The 13,843-nt window shown below is 38.9% G+C and overlaps 1 protein-coding gene across 1 annotated transcript in view; it reads left to right on the top strand.

Moving 5' to 3' along the window:
• Positions 1-1,239: 1,239 nt before the first annotated feature.
• Positions 1,240-13,843, top strand: part of LOC137255283 (serine/threonine-protein phosphatase 6 regulatory ankyrin repeat subunit C-like) — a 43,724-nt gene continuing 31,120 nt past the window's right edge. The window contains exons 1-2 of the mRNA XM_067792736.1: positions 1,240-2,209; positions 9,481-9,704. Of these exons, the coding sequence (XP_067648837.1) occupies positions 1,240-2,209; positions 9,481-9,704 (1,194 nt within the window). The remainder of the gene's footprint in view (positions 2,210-9,480; positions 9,705-13,843) is intronic.

Below are 13,843 nucleotides of genomic sequence, written 5' to 3'. Positions count from 1 at the left end.
TGGTTGAATTTTTAATAATATGTTCTGTAAATAGATGGATTGTAATTATTGGTTGGTTAGATTTGTAACTAGAATTGTTAGTGGCTGTACCCTCAAAGGGGGTTGAAGTATTGTAAAATTATTGTCCTCCTGAGAGGGTACGTAAGTCCGAAAACAGTCCAGTTTGTGGAAAAAAAATTTCCAGGTTTTTAATCGTAGAATAAGTGTCTTTTTATTGTATGGCTAGATTTCACAAATTGCTGACGGCTGAGGGAATGATGTAAATCCAGCTAGAGTTCATGCAGGTAGCAAAAGTACTGTAAGTCCCCATGGTTCCTAGTATGGTGATCTACCTTCAGTTGTTAGCAATCTATAGCCCATTGTTCCATTGTATTGTCCTGTATAGATAAATTGTTTTAGGTATAGTTACTAGTTTTATATTCTACTCTGTGATATCCTATTTATTTTACTTTCCTTCGCTGACAGATTTTATAATAGACATATATTTCATTTTAGTATTAAATGTTCTCGTCACGATATGGCTGAGATATTGCCGATGTGACGTTAAATAATAACTCACTCACTCACTCACTCTTGGCGTTACCCAGCACCCACCACGAGGAGGTGGCTCACCACGGGTGCCACTAAGGACCATGGGGACTTACAATACATTTGCTTCTGGCATGGACCCTAGTTTGTTTTACATTATCCCTTCAGCTGTTAGCAATTGAGACACATCTAGCCACACAGTAAAAGAACACTTATCAACATATTTTTCTCTATGCTAAAGAACAAGAACATAAACAGGAAATATGATGAAAATAATACATGAGGTATATGTAAAATAAACATAACTTTTTTCTTCTGCCTGAAGGTATCAGTTGATTCCTGTTCATCCAAGATGTGCAGTTTCGGGCAACGATGTTTGGAGACTCGATCTGAAAAGTCCGTCTGCTTGCAAGGTAATGGTCGGTCTCGTATCCATTCCACAGACTAGGTTGGACCACACTCGAACTTTTATGACTTCTCTTGCCATAACTATATGATCTTACAGTTTGCTTTAGACTACCCATAGCAAGAAAGTGGTATTGTAACTAACCGTCATACATTTTTGAAATTTACAAGAAAAACCCAAAACATTGCGACTATAAATTTTAAGTCTCAGTCCAGATGCGATGTGACGAAGTCACTTTAAGACGATGTTGTATTGGCTAACGGGCGTCATTCCATCATTATTGTACATACCTACATACAGATGAGATGATGTTCCCTGAGCAATCTCCTCAGCATAAAGTTGACAAGGATGACAGCCCACTTCACGATGCCTGCAGAAAAGGGAACCTGAGGCAAGTGAGACGCATCCTGTGCCAGGGTCTGGTCAACATCGACAGTAGAGAAGGGAGTCACGGAAAAACTCCACTCATGGTGGCGGCACAGGAGGGACACTGCAGAATATTTTCTTTTCTTATCGGAAAAGGGGCTAACAAGTCACATGTGGATAATGATGGTAAGAACATTTTTCACTGGGCCTGCAAGGGAGGACATGTGGATATGGTGGAGTGTTTACTCCCAAGATATGGTGTTGACAAAAACTATAGGTACATGACCCTACTTATGCAGGCTGCATATTGGGGATACAGAGACGTTAGTGAGTTCCTCGTGTGTATGGGAGCTGATATATCACAGACTGATCAAGGCGGAGACACCGTCCTGCACTGGGCCTGCAGAGGGGGGCATATAGATATGGTGAAGTATTTTCTTTCACGTAATAGTCTTGATATTAATAGTAGGGGGAAAGGTGGCAAGACACCTTTGATGGCCGCTGCATTGTGGGGTTATACAGACATTGGTCTGTTCCTCGTGAGTATGGGAGCTAATGTGTCACAAGTTGATGATGTTGGTAACAACGTCATGCACTGGGGCTGCAAATACGGACGATTAGATCTGATTGAGAGTGTTATCTCACAAGGTAGTGTTGATATTAATAGCAGGGGAATGCATGGAAAGACACCGTTGATGAATGCTGTGTTTTACGGCAAAAGGAAAGTGGTTGATCTACTTGTTAGTCAAGGTGGTCTAACTCACTTAGTGGATGACAAGGGAGAAAACATCCTTCATCTGGCATCTTTAAGTGGACGTATGGAGATGGTGAAGCACATCCTTTCGCAGAACATGACTGACATTAACGCTAGAGACAAGGAGGGGAAAACAGCAGCCATGATAACAAAGGGTACATATGTTCACGTGTATAACTTTCTTGTCTCGCAGGGTTGCCCAGTAACATAAATATAGCTTTAGGGGTTGAATTATGCAGTGTGACATGTTAGCGATTCCCTGTAGCAGGATGTTATTGTTGTTTTATGCTTTATCCGTTCTATGGAGTCGTGAGTGAAATATGCCATGCAGTATATCGACGCATAAATTAGATAGAAATCCTCACATCAAAATAGATGATTTCGGTTGTTTTCGGATTTGTAGGGACTTCGGACTTATCGTCTTTTTATTACTTGTTTCAGTTTTAGTGATTGGTTTTGCAATGAGTGAAGGGAACCCTGCAGTTAATGCCGAACGGGTAACCGATGTTGATGACCCTTGTCGTTGTTGTTGTTTCCTGATTTGAAGGAGAAAGTGCAATTTAATGTGCAACAGATATTGATGACCTCGTGTAAGTTTAGTAACAGATACTGATGACATGTTAATATTGTCTTGAAAGTAGCAATCTCAGTGGAGATTGGTCAGCTGTGACGTCACAATGGACAAACGTCCATTTTTCTTTCTTTTCGGAGCATTCTTTAATATGATAATGCCGTGATTTTCCATTGTTCTGATAGAACAAAAATCACAGCATAGCGTATACAGTTGCTTGGGTGCCTTAGTTTGTCAAAGAAAGGTACCGAGTGTCGGTTCATCAGACTGGTCCTCTTTGCCCTCGTATTTGGAGGGAACAGAAAAAAATGACAGAGTTCTGAGTTTGAAAGCAGTAGAGCAAGCAACATTATACATGTAAATTATGCCGTGCCAAGTTTGAAAAGAATAAATGACCACGCGAAGTAGACGCTTCTTTGAATATATTCCAAAGATATACTGGCTGAACATTTGAAAATCTTAAGGAAGTCTCTAGAAATCTGGTTCTAATAATCTGGATAGCTTTAAATTATTTCATTTTTTCCTCTTAAATAGAAGACACAATTTCATGCATTGTCTTCACTGTTAAAATTACACTGAAGTAAAACATTAGATGTGTTAGACATTGATGATTTGTTTCAAAGTATATATTTGTCTTGTAACTGTCTTCAAAGGTGAATGTGAAACACGTGTATTTGTACCATGTTATGGGGTAACCATGAATGCACTTGGATATACATGTATGTTTAGCACCGATCAAGGATGGGAACTCAATCGGGTGATCTTCTTTGACAATATCAATATCATGCAATAATTCTTTATCACTTTTTGTGTAGCATCATATCGTGGTAACACAGGGTATTGCATGAACAACCGAATACATGAACCATGCCCATTCCAAAACTTATGTAGGTGAAGGCCCAGGTGACTGAGCCCCAGTCAACAAAGTGTTTTCTTTATGACTTGTTTTACTGTTTCCATGGCGTCGATAACTCTATCTTTAACTCTGTTTAAAATCATGTAATATCGTAAAGGTCATATTTCTGAAAGTAATAAATCTTCTTTCAGGAAGCAGTGCACAAAGAACAGGTTTGCAACTGATGCCGTTTGCTACTTTTGACCTTCTAGAATTTTGATTATGACTCGTGCTCATGTAATCTGATATAACAAAGTTAAGTGTAAGGTTTTGGATAGATAGCTCACTAACTCTTGTACAGAAAGATTAAACCGTCTCTCAATAAAAGGTACAATAAGTGTCAGTCAGATGAATTGTTTTGGCAGAGAGGGGAAGATTGGATTTGCTATCTTCTAAGGATTCTTCTTATGTCAGTTTCAGCCATTGTTTCATTCAAGAAGAGGATATCGTGTAGCAAATGTGATGTGTGTATTGAGAGATGTGATGTATGTGTTGAGAGGTGTGATGAGTGTGCCGACAAGTGTTATGTGAGTGTGTGATGTGTGTGTTGACAGGTGTAGTGTGAGTGTTGACGGGTCTGATGTGTGTGGTGTGATGTGTGACAGACAGGTGTGAAGTGTGTGTGTTCACAGATGTGATTGGTGTTTTGATGGGTGTGTAGTGTGCTGACAGATGCGATGTGTGTGTGGTGACTTATCTGTTGACAGGTGTGATGTGTATATTTACAGGTGTGATGTGTGTGTTGACAGGTGTGATATGTGTGTGGACTGGAGTTTTGAAAGGTGTAGTACTTGTGTTGAAAGGTCTGACGTGACAGATGTGATGTGAGTGTCGAGAAGCGTGTTGACAGGTGTGTTTAGTGTGTTGAAAGCCGGGTAATGACGCACAGATTATATCTCTAAAATACTAAGAAAGAAACATTCTTTCATAAAGCAGTGCACACAAAACAGGTTGATATCTTTTACTACTTATGGTCTTCTAGAATATATACGCCTTTCCGTGTCTATCAGTTTTGATCGTGGTTCGTGCTCATGTATATGTGATATAACAATCTAAATTCCAAGGTATTGGTTTGATAGCTGACTAGGTGTCGTACAGAAAGACTAGAACTTCTCTCACTAAAAAGCATTATATGTGACAGTTTGATGAATTGTTTTGGTTGGGAGTGAAAGATATGATCTTCTGAAGATGCTTTTTATTTCAGTTTCAACTATTGTTTTATTCAAGAAGAGGATATTGTGTGACAGGTGTGAATTGAAAAATGTGACGTATGTGTTGAGAGGGATGATGTGGGTGACAGCTGTGATGTGTTTGTTGACAGGTGTGATGCGTGACAGACAGGTGCGAAGTGTGTGTGTTGATGTTTGTGTTGACAAGTGCGGTGTGTGTTGATAGGTGTGATATATGTGTTGATAGGTGTGATGTGTGACAGACAGGTGCGAAGTGTGTGTGTTCACAGATCCGATTTGTTTGTAGACAGGTGGGATGCGTATCTTAACAAATGTGTAGTGTATGTTGGAAGGTGTGTAATGTGTGTTGACATGTGTGATGTGTGCTTTGACAGGTGAAATGGTTGTGTTGATAGAAGTAATATGTGCAGTTAAAGGTCTGATGTGTGTTTTGACGTGTGGGATGCCTGTGTTGAAAAACGTCAGGTGTGATGTGCATGTTGACATGTGTGATGCGTATCTTTACATGTTTGTAGTGTGTTGACAGGTGTGATGTGTTTGTGCTGTCTTATCTGTTGGCGGGTGTGATGTGTGACAGACAGGTGTGAAGTGTGTTTACAGATGTGATGTGTTTGTGCTGACTTTTCTGTTGAAGGGTGTGATTTGTATATTGCCAGGTGTGATGTGTGTGTCGACTGGAGAGTTGAAAGATGTAGTGCGTATGTTGAAAGTTCTGACGTGAAATGACAGGTGTCATAATTGCTTCGAGACGTGATAGATAGGATAGGATCTTCTGGTGACGCTTCTCTTGTTTTATTCAAGAAGAGGTTATTGTGTAACAAGTGTGATGTGTTTATTGAGAAATGCGATGTATGTGTTGAGGGGGTGATGTGAGTAATAGCTGTGATGTGCTTGTTGACAAGTGTGGTTTGTGACAGACAGGTTTGATGTGTGTGTCTGTGTGAGTGTACGTGCGTGCGTGTGAGTGTGTGTGTGTGTGTTCACAGACAGTATATGTATGGTAAAAGGTGTGACGTGTAATGACAAGTGGGATGTGTTTGTGCTGATATGTGTAACGTGTGTGTTGACATGTAGGATGCCTGTGTTGACAAAAGTCATGTGTTGATGCATTCATCAACTATGGTGTTTAGTTCATCAGAAAACATTTTATGGGATCAAGAATGCCCATGAAATGTTCAGATTTCAATTTGTTAATACACACTGATTCATACAAAAGCCAGTATGGTTTTAGTCCATGAAAGCTTTTAAATCACATGAGTGAATTTTAAGATTTACGAGGTTGATCTTCCGCCATCTAAGCCTAATAAATTACTTGATTTAAGTTCACTTCCATATATGGGACACACTTTTGCAGTGTGAAAAGGTATGGACATATATATTTATTGGCAACATGACACTTCATTTCTTTCATTGGTTGCTAAAGAAACCAGGTCACCAAATGTGATGCAAATCCAAGACACAATGCATAGCGGCCAATGATATATATTCTTCAAACAAGAACGTTTACAGTTTGAATTTTAAGCTTGACACAAACCAACCGATGCTAAATACCAACATGAAGGGGCATGGGTACCGACGACCAAACGCTTGAAAATAAGAAACGTTGAACAAAAACATAACGTATCACTGACGTCAGCAGCGAATCGGTAAAATTAACGTCAATGAAATGCACGTGCACAATGAAATTGTGTATAGCAATGATCTGAAGCCTATGACTAAGATTTAAAAGTGAGTGAGTTAATATTTAACGTCACATCGGCAATATTTCAGCCATGTCGTGACGAGAACATTTAACTCTGAAATGGAATGTATATCATAAAAAGCTGTTGACGTAGGACAGTAAAACAACTACAATATCACAATTAGAATTAAAACTAGCATGGAAAGTTAAAAATAATATCACTATTTGGACAATACAATATAGAAAAAAGCTATAGACTGCCAACACCAGAAGGTAGTTCACCATATTAGGGACCATGGGACTAAGATTTAAAAAGCCACATCAATGGTACTCCACATGTATTGCTGTATGACGACTATAGAATGAAAAGACTCACAGAAGCTCAAGGAGTGTGTGAATGAATTAAGATTGTAAGTCACATCGGCAATATCATAGCCATATCGTAAATAAATCAAGTGATAAAATATTAAGAATCATATATAAATTATAAATCTGTCAGCAAAGGACAGTACAACAAAGGACAGTATTCAGTTCTATATAAAAATATAGAACTAGCAATTGAATCTAAAATACTTGAACTATATATTACAATACAATATAAAAATAGGCTACAGATTACCAACGACTGAAGGTAGATCACCATACTAGGGGCCATGGGGCCTTACAGTTCATTAGCTTCCTCTATGCATATGGGCCCTAGCTGGATTTACATCCCCTCGGTCCTTAGCAATTAGGCACATCTTGACATACATTTAGACACATATACTACAATTAAAAAGGCGGAGAGTTTGAATTTACTTTGAATGTTTGTTGACTTACGTACCCTCTCAGGAGGACACAGAATCTTAACGACGCAACACCATCACCTGTTTACAAGGATGGGCGTCGTCGCAATATGAGGTTGCACTTCAGCGTGTCGAGACAGAGAATCTCAAACCTATGGACCAGATACAACACTATTTGGAATGATAATGACACACTCAGGTCAGTTACCACCGCCGCCCGGGATGGCTACATCAGGTTGAGACATCGTCGTTCAAATGACATGGTCGCATCATCCACAAGAATGCAAATTCCTGGACTGCACCGACAGTGCGCAATTGGTTATTAGAAGCCAAAGTCTTTGCCAGAAGACCCTTTGAACGTCACCTCGTTCATCGAAGCTGACGGTTGATCTGTGGGCCGTGAAAATGGTCGACCTGACAATAAAAACCTATTGTGATTGTATATCGTGAATGTGGCCTTTGCTCGTTGTAGATATATGTGGTTTTCACCTGTGTTTCTAATAAATGTGATACCCATATGTACCATCAATCTTGGAACGGTAATAGAGAAAACAATCCTAGCTCAATAGCTATAGATAGTTTAATAGCTCAATGGAACCCTTTTAACGGATAGAAAACAATGCAATGAGTGAGTGAGTGAGTTAACATTTAACGTCACATCGGCAATAGTTCAGCCATATCGTGACGAGGACATTTAATACTGAAATGGAAGATATGTATTTCATAAATAAACCTGTCGTCAAAGGACAGTAAAACAACTAGAATATCACAGAAAAGAATGTAAAACTAGTAACTTTACCTAAAACAATTTATCTATAGAGGACAATACAATATAAAAAAACGGGTATAGATTACTAACAACTGACGGTAGATCACCATACTAGGGACCATGGGGACTTGCAGTACTTTTGCTACCTGCATGGACTCTTTGACATTAAAATGGAATAAGTGTATTGTAGAAAAACCTGTCGTCAAAGCACAATAAAACAACTAGAATATCACAATCACATTAAAACTAGTGTGGAAAGGTAACACTAATATCTCTATTTGGACAATAGTGAATGGACCCTAGGTGGATTTACACCATCCCTTCTGCGCCGACGAGGGTATGAAGATTTTGCCAGAATTTACAATAACAAAACTACTAGGATTAAAAAGTATGGTTGATCAAGACTTTGAAAGTTGGACTTACTACCGTAGAGTGGTGGTCTACTTTCAGTTGTTGGCCTTTCTCAGCCCCTTTTTATATTGCATTGTCATGATTTGAATTCTTATTTTAGAGATATATGCTGGTTTTATTTCTTGACATTGTGATATTCTAGTCGGTTTTATTCCCCTTCGATGACAGGTTTTCATAATTTACCATCAATTATTATGTAAACCAATTACATGTTCCCGTCACGATATGGCTGCAATATTTCCGATGTGACGATAAATTGTAACTCACTCACTGTCACTCATCCACTTTCTAACGGTGATTTGAGTAATTTTCTGGCAGTATGTTACTAGACTCTAGACCACCATGAGCATCGATCTACGTCGGACCGGGGAGCTAGCTCTCTTATATTTTCAATATTTATGCAGGTCGCAGAAAGGGAGCTACACTTAGGGCATAGATACCATCTTTTGTCTAAATGTAGTTAGGAGGCATTTTGCATCAGCAGTTAAGCTGTGTAAAGTTTGGATTTGTAAGGAAAAACGGACTGTCGTACTCTACATATATATCACATTATTCGTCGTGCCCGTAAAATCTGTTGACGACACTTGAGTTGTTCGACTTGTATTCATTGCCGTAACATATCCCTCCTTCAGTTGCCACGTTTGTCGAAGACTTTGCTGGATCGTTCAAAGTCATAGACACAGTTGTCAATACACCTGTATTGTTTGTCTACCCGATGGTCTCCAGACACTGGTGTCCTACAACGTGTGGTAATCTCATGACATTAGTGCCCCACACACGTGTGGCAATCTCCAGACACTGGTGTCCTACACTGTGTGCAGATGCTGGTGAAAAGAGTCTTGTGTTAACTGTCCATGGTAAACTCAGAAATGTGTGGCCATCTATGTGAAGGTAGCTACCACACATTGGTGAAAATAGTCTTGTGGTTACTGTAACATCAGACATTTGTGTACATTGTTTAGTATGCTGTGCGAAGGTGGCCACCACACTTTGGTGAAAATAGTCAACCTGATCGTGTCCTGTTGACAACAGGTGAAATCACTTCAACATGATATCAAGGTATGTGAGTTACTGTTTGAAACTGTTCCTCCAAGCAACTGTTATTCTGATGGTTGCATTTTCAGCACCGCGCATGAAGCAGTGTAAAACCTCGACGACTGAAAGGGATGGTTCTGTCATTATGAGGAACATTGGCATCAAACTGTGCCAGTTGAAATGTGCTGAAAGAGGTCAATGCTTGAGTATTCAGTACAATATTGACACTTTGACCTGTCGTGTATCAGGAACTGAATCAAGGAAGACCAAGATGAAGGACGGGTTTGTCAGCTTTGCAAGGAGTCTTTCAGATGTAAGTAAGAGTGAGTGAGTGATGAGCTAAAATTTAACATCACATCGGCAATATTTCAGCCGTATCGTGACGAGAACCATATAAAGACAATCTGTCAACCAAGGACAGTAAAGCAACCAGACTATCACAGACACATATTTAAAACTAGTAATTAAATCTAAAACAATTTGACTATAGAGGACGATACAATATAAAAACATGCGATAGACCGTCAACTACTGAAGGTAGAGATCACCATACCAGGGTCCATGGGGACGTACAGTACCTTTGCTAACTGCATAGACCCTAGTTGGATTTACACCATCCCCTCAGCCGCTGGCGATTGTACGAATGTTTAGCCAAATTTTAAAAGAACAAATATACTACGTTTAAAACCGGGTAAGCAAAATTTATACTGTGAACGTTTTGAGACTTACACACCGTTACAGGACAATAACTTTACGACACTTTAACCTCCATTGAGGATACCGCCACTAACAATACCAGTGGCTAATTTATACTACCAATCATTAAAATACATCTATCTACAACATATATTAATCAAACTTCAATCATGAAATAAATTTCTTTAAAAAACAACAACAATAATTAGATGAGAACTAACACTGGTAAAACGATCCTTAACAGTTTTGACATTGAAATATTCATCCCTTGTGATGGGTACGGGCATAAAACCCCTCTCAATAATGACATGACATCTCTTGTCTACGTCATTGGTTTGTTCCGGACTAATCGTTAGTGTTTATATGAATCTCAAATATTGATGATATAACATTTCTACTCAAAGCCATTGTTTCTTTCCGGACTGATATCGATAATTAGCAATAATTATTGTACTTCTCATGCTAAACACAAAACAAGTTAACCATCTTTGTGAAACTCCGTTACTTTGAATTGTCCAAACAGACAAGATATTCTTTAGTAAAAAGAGAAACACTAGCAAGGAAGGAAAGGTGTTGGCTTTCATATGATATGCAATATGTTACCCTTTCTTTTTATTTCATATTTTAAAAAAATGAAAATTTCCAGTGGTGGGGTAGTGGGTGAAAAAACTGCTGAGTCATGACTTCAGCGCCCTCTAGTGAAAAATTGGTCAAGTTTTGACTCGTAAGACTGACATATTCAGACAATTCAGACATTTTTCCATAGGAACCAGTGTTCAAACCTTTTGGACCTCTAAGGTAAATAAATAAGGCCTTATCTCTTGGACTAGAAGGAAAGGTAATCAGTTCCCAAAGAGCATGACCATTCCTAGGTTAAATATTCTATCCCTGTATCTAAACATGGCGCTCATTGGTACTGAAGTCAATTCTCCATATATTATCAAAAAGGTTTGCTATGGTAAAGAATAAAACACAATCATTTGCTTTTTGTCTTTGTTTAAATCCTTTGACATACATACCTCAATAAAGAGGAGGGTTACCATGCCAAACCTCCTCAGCACAGATCTCGAACGCTTCTTACCCATGTCCTTCCCAAGGTTAACATCGAGCTCCTTGCTACCAATTTAAGAGCAGATTCTCCTTGTTGAGTTTTTTACAAATGGAATGGCATGACTTTTGGACTCGACAAATGTAATACCCTTCACTTGATACGTGACAAGGTTACTAATGATGAATCGATCGGTCAAGTTACAAGTGGGAAGAGTGATTGACCTCGCCTTTCAAATGTATCGCTTGCATCACAAGTACACTGTCGTTAGGCTCCCCGTTGCTCCGGGTGCCCCGGTTTGGTATCTCCTGATCTCTTGGCGCAGATCAGGGTAGTGTCCGGGTTCTCAACTGGGAGTACAGTCCTTCTGACACACCGGGTAATTCAGATGGCTGCAGTGTTGGGGAGTCTACATATTTTCCGCAACGTTCTTGGTGGGTTCGACTAAGTAGCGTTTCTTGAGAGAAGTCCCGTTCGCTGTTTGGGCAAGAAGGGGCAAGGGCCCTGAGCTGATGATGATCTCTCTTCTGCATACTATTTGTAATCTAGAAAACATAATAATCTGTAAAACATATTCCAAATGATTACAACAGGTCTAGTGCCTAAAGGCACGAAGTCCTAATTACAAATGAGCTTTGTAAAAACACATAACACCAATTCTTTCTACTATTGGAAGGTATCAGCTGGTTCCTGTTCACCCAAGTGCAGTTTCGGGCAACGATGTTTGAAGACTCGATCTGGAAAGGCCACCTGTTTGCAAGGTAGTGGTCGGTATTTTAAGATTACATACACCAAAAACAAACGAAAAAAAATCCCAAACATAATTAAGACACAGTTATAGTTTGTTCATGATATGTAATACACATTTCCGATTATGCAAAGAAAACAGCTAGAGTGAGTGAATGAGTGAGTTAACATTTAACGTCACATCGGCAATATTTCAGCTATACCGTGACGGGAACTTAACACTGAAATGGAATATATGTGTAATACAAAAAACTGTCCTCAAAGGACAGTAAAAACACTAGAATATCACAGACATGAATATAAAACCAGCATGAAAAACTAAAACATTGTAATTAAAGAAGACAATACATTATAAAACAAGGGCTATAGATCGCCAACAACAGAAGGTAGATCACCATACTAGGGACCATGGGGACTTACAGTACCTTTGCTACCTGCATGGACCCTAGCTGGATTTACACCATCCCTTCAGGTGTTGGCGAGTGTACGAAATGCTAGCCAAATTTATAATGACAAGAATACTACGATTAAAAACCTGGTAAACTTAAATTTACATCGAATGTTTTTGGACTTACGTACCCTCTCAGGAGGACAATAATTTTACAATACTTCAACCCCCTTTGAGGGTACAGCCACTAACAATACAAATTACTAATCTAAGCTACCAATGATTTAAATACATCTATTTACAGAACATATTACTCACAATTCAACCAAAAGATCAATTTCTTTTAAAAAAAACAATAACTAACTGAGAATCAACAGACGTAAAAAGATCCCTGATGGTTCTGACATTGAAATATCTATCCCTTGTGATGGAGAATTCAACACAGTCAAGCAGAATATGCTTGACCGTGACTCTCTCATCAAAAGGGATACAAAATAGAGGATCCTCACCTTTTAACAGGTAGTTATGGGTAAATCTTGTATGGCCAATACGACATCGTCGTAGTATGACCTCTTCAAATCTGGACTGAGAACCCAAGTGGGTATAACCAATGTAAGGTTTTATTTCATGTAATTTATTGATACTCACTTGGCTGTCCCACTTCTTCTGCATCAGATCATGGATATAAGATCTAACGTGGGCTTTGTAATCAGAGTATGGAAAAAGAAGTGGTGTGACAGATTTGTTGAGTGCTGCTTTTGCAGCAAGATCGGCCATCACATTCCCAGAAATACCTACGTGACTGGGTAACCAACAAAAGACGATGTCGTATTGGCCAGTAGCAAGAGTATTATACAGTTCAATAATTTCTATTAAAAGTGGATGTTTACAAGAAATATTTTTAATAGTCTGAAGGCAAGAAAGAGAGTCGGAATATATTATATTGTTTACGTTTCGGGTGTCTTTGACTATATTTAAGAGCTGTTAATATGGCGTTCGCTTCTGCTGTAAAAATAGAACTATTGTCTTGTAATCTAAAAGATATTGTTCTGGATCCAATGACAGTAGCACAAGCAACTGCGCCACCGTCCTTGGACCCATCTGTAAATAAGGATTTGTAATTGTTATATGTATATTTCAATTGATTATATTCTTGTTTATACTGTAACTCATTCGTTTCTGATTTTTTAAATTTAGTTAATGTTAGATCCAGCTGTGGTTTAACCAACTGCCAAGGGGGAGAGGAAAGAAGACGGAAGGGAGCTATATCGTCCAGCAGCACCAATAAACGGCTTTATTCTGAGCCCAAGAGGTGGAACAAGAGAAGACTTTTTGATATATAAATCCTCATACAGAGGATTGAAGACACAGTTATATGCAGGGTTAGATTCGTTAGAGTATAGTTTTGTGATACATTGTAAAGATAATTTGATACGGCGTTGTGCAAGAGATGGTTCATCGGCCTCAACATATAGACTGTCAACAGGAGAGGTTCTAAAGGAGCCAAGACAAAGTCTTAGACCTTGATGATGGACTGAATCTAATAGTTTTAAGTTGCTTTTGCAGGCTCCAT

The sequence above is a fragment of the Haliotis asinina genome, chromosome 11 (genome assembly GCF_037392515.1).
Source record: "Haliotis asinina isolate JCU_RB_2024 chromosome 11, JCU_Hal_asi_v2, whole genome shotgun sequence".
Taxonomy (NCBI): domain Eukaryota; kingdom Metazoa; phylum Mollusca; class Gastropoda; order Lepetellida; family Haliotidae; genus Haliotis; species Haliotis asinina.
This window is presented reverse-complemented; position numbering and strand designations above follow the sequence as displayed.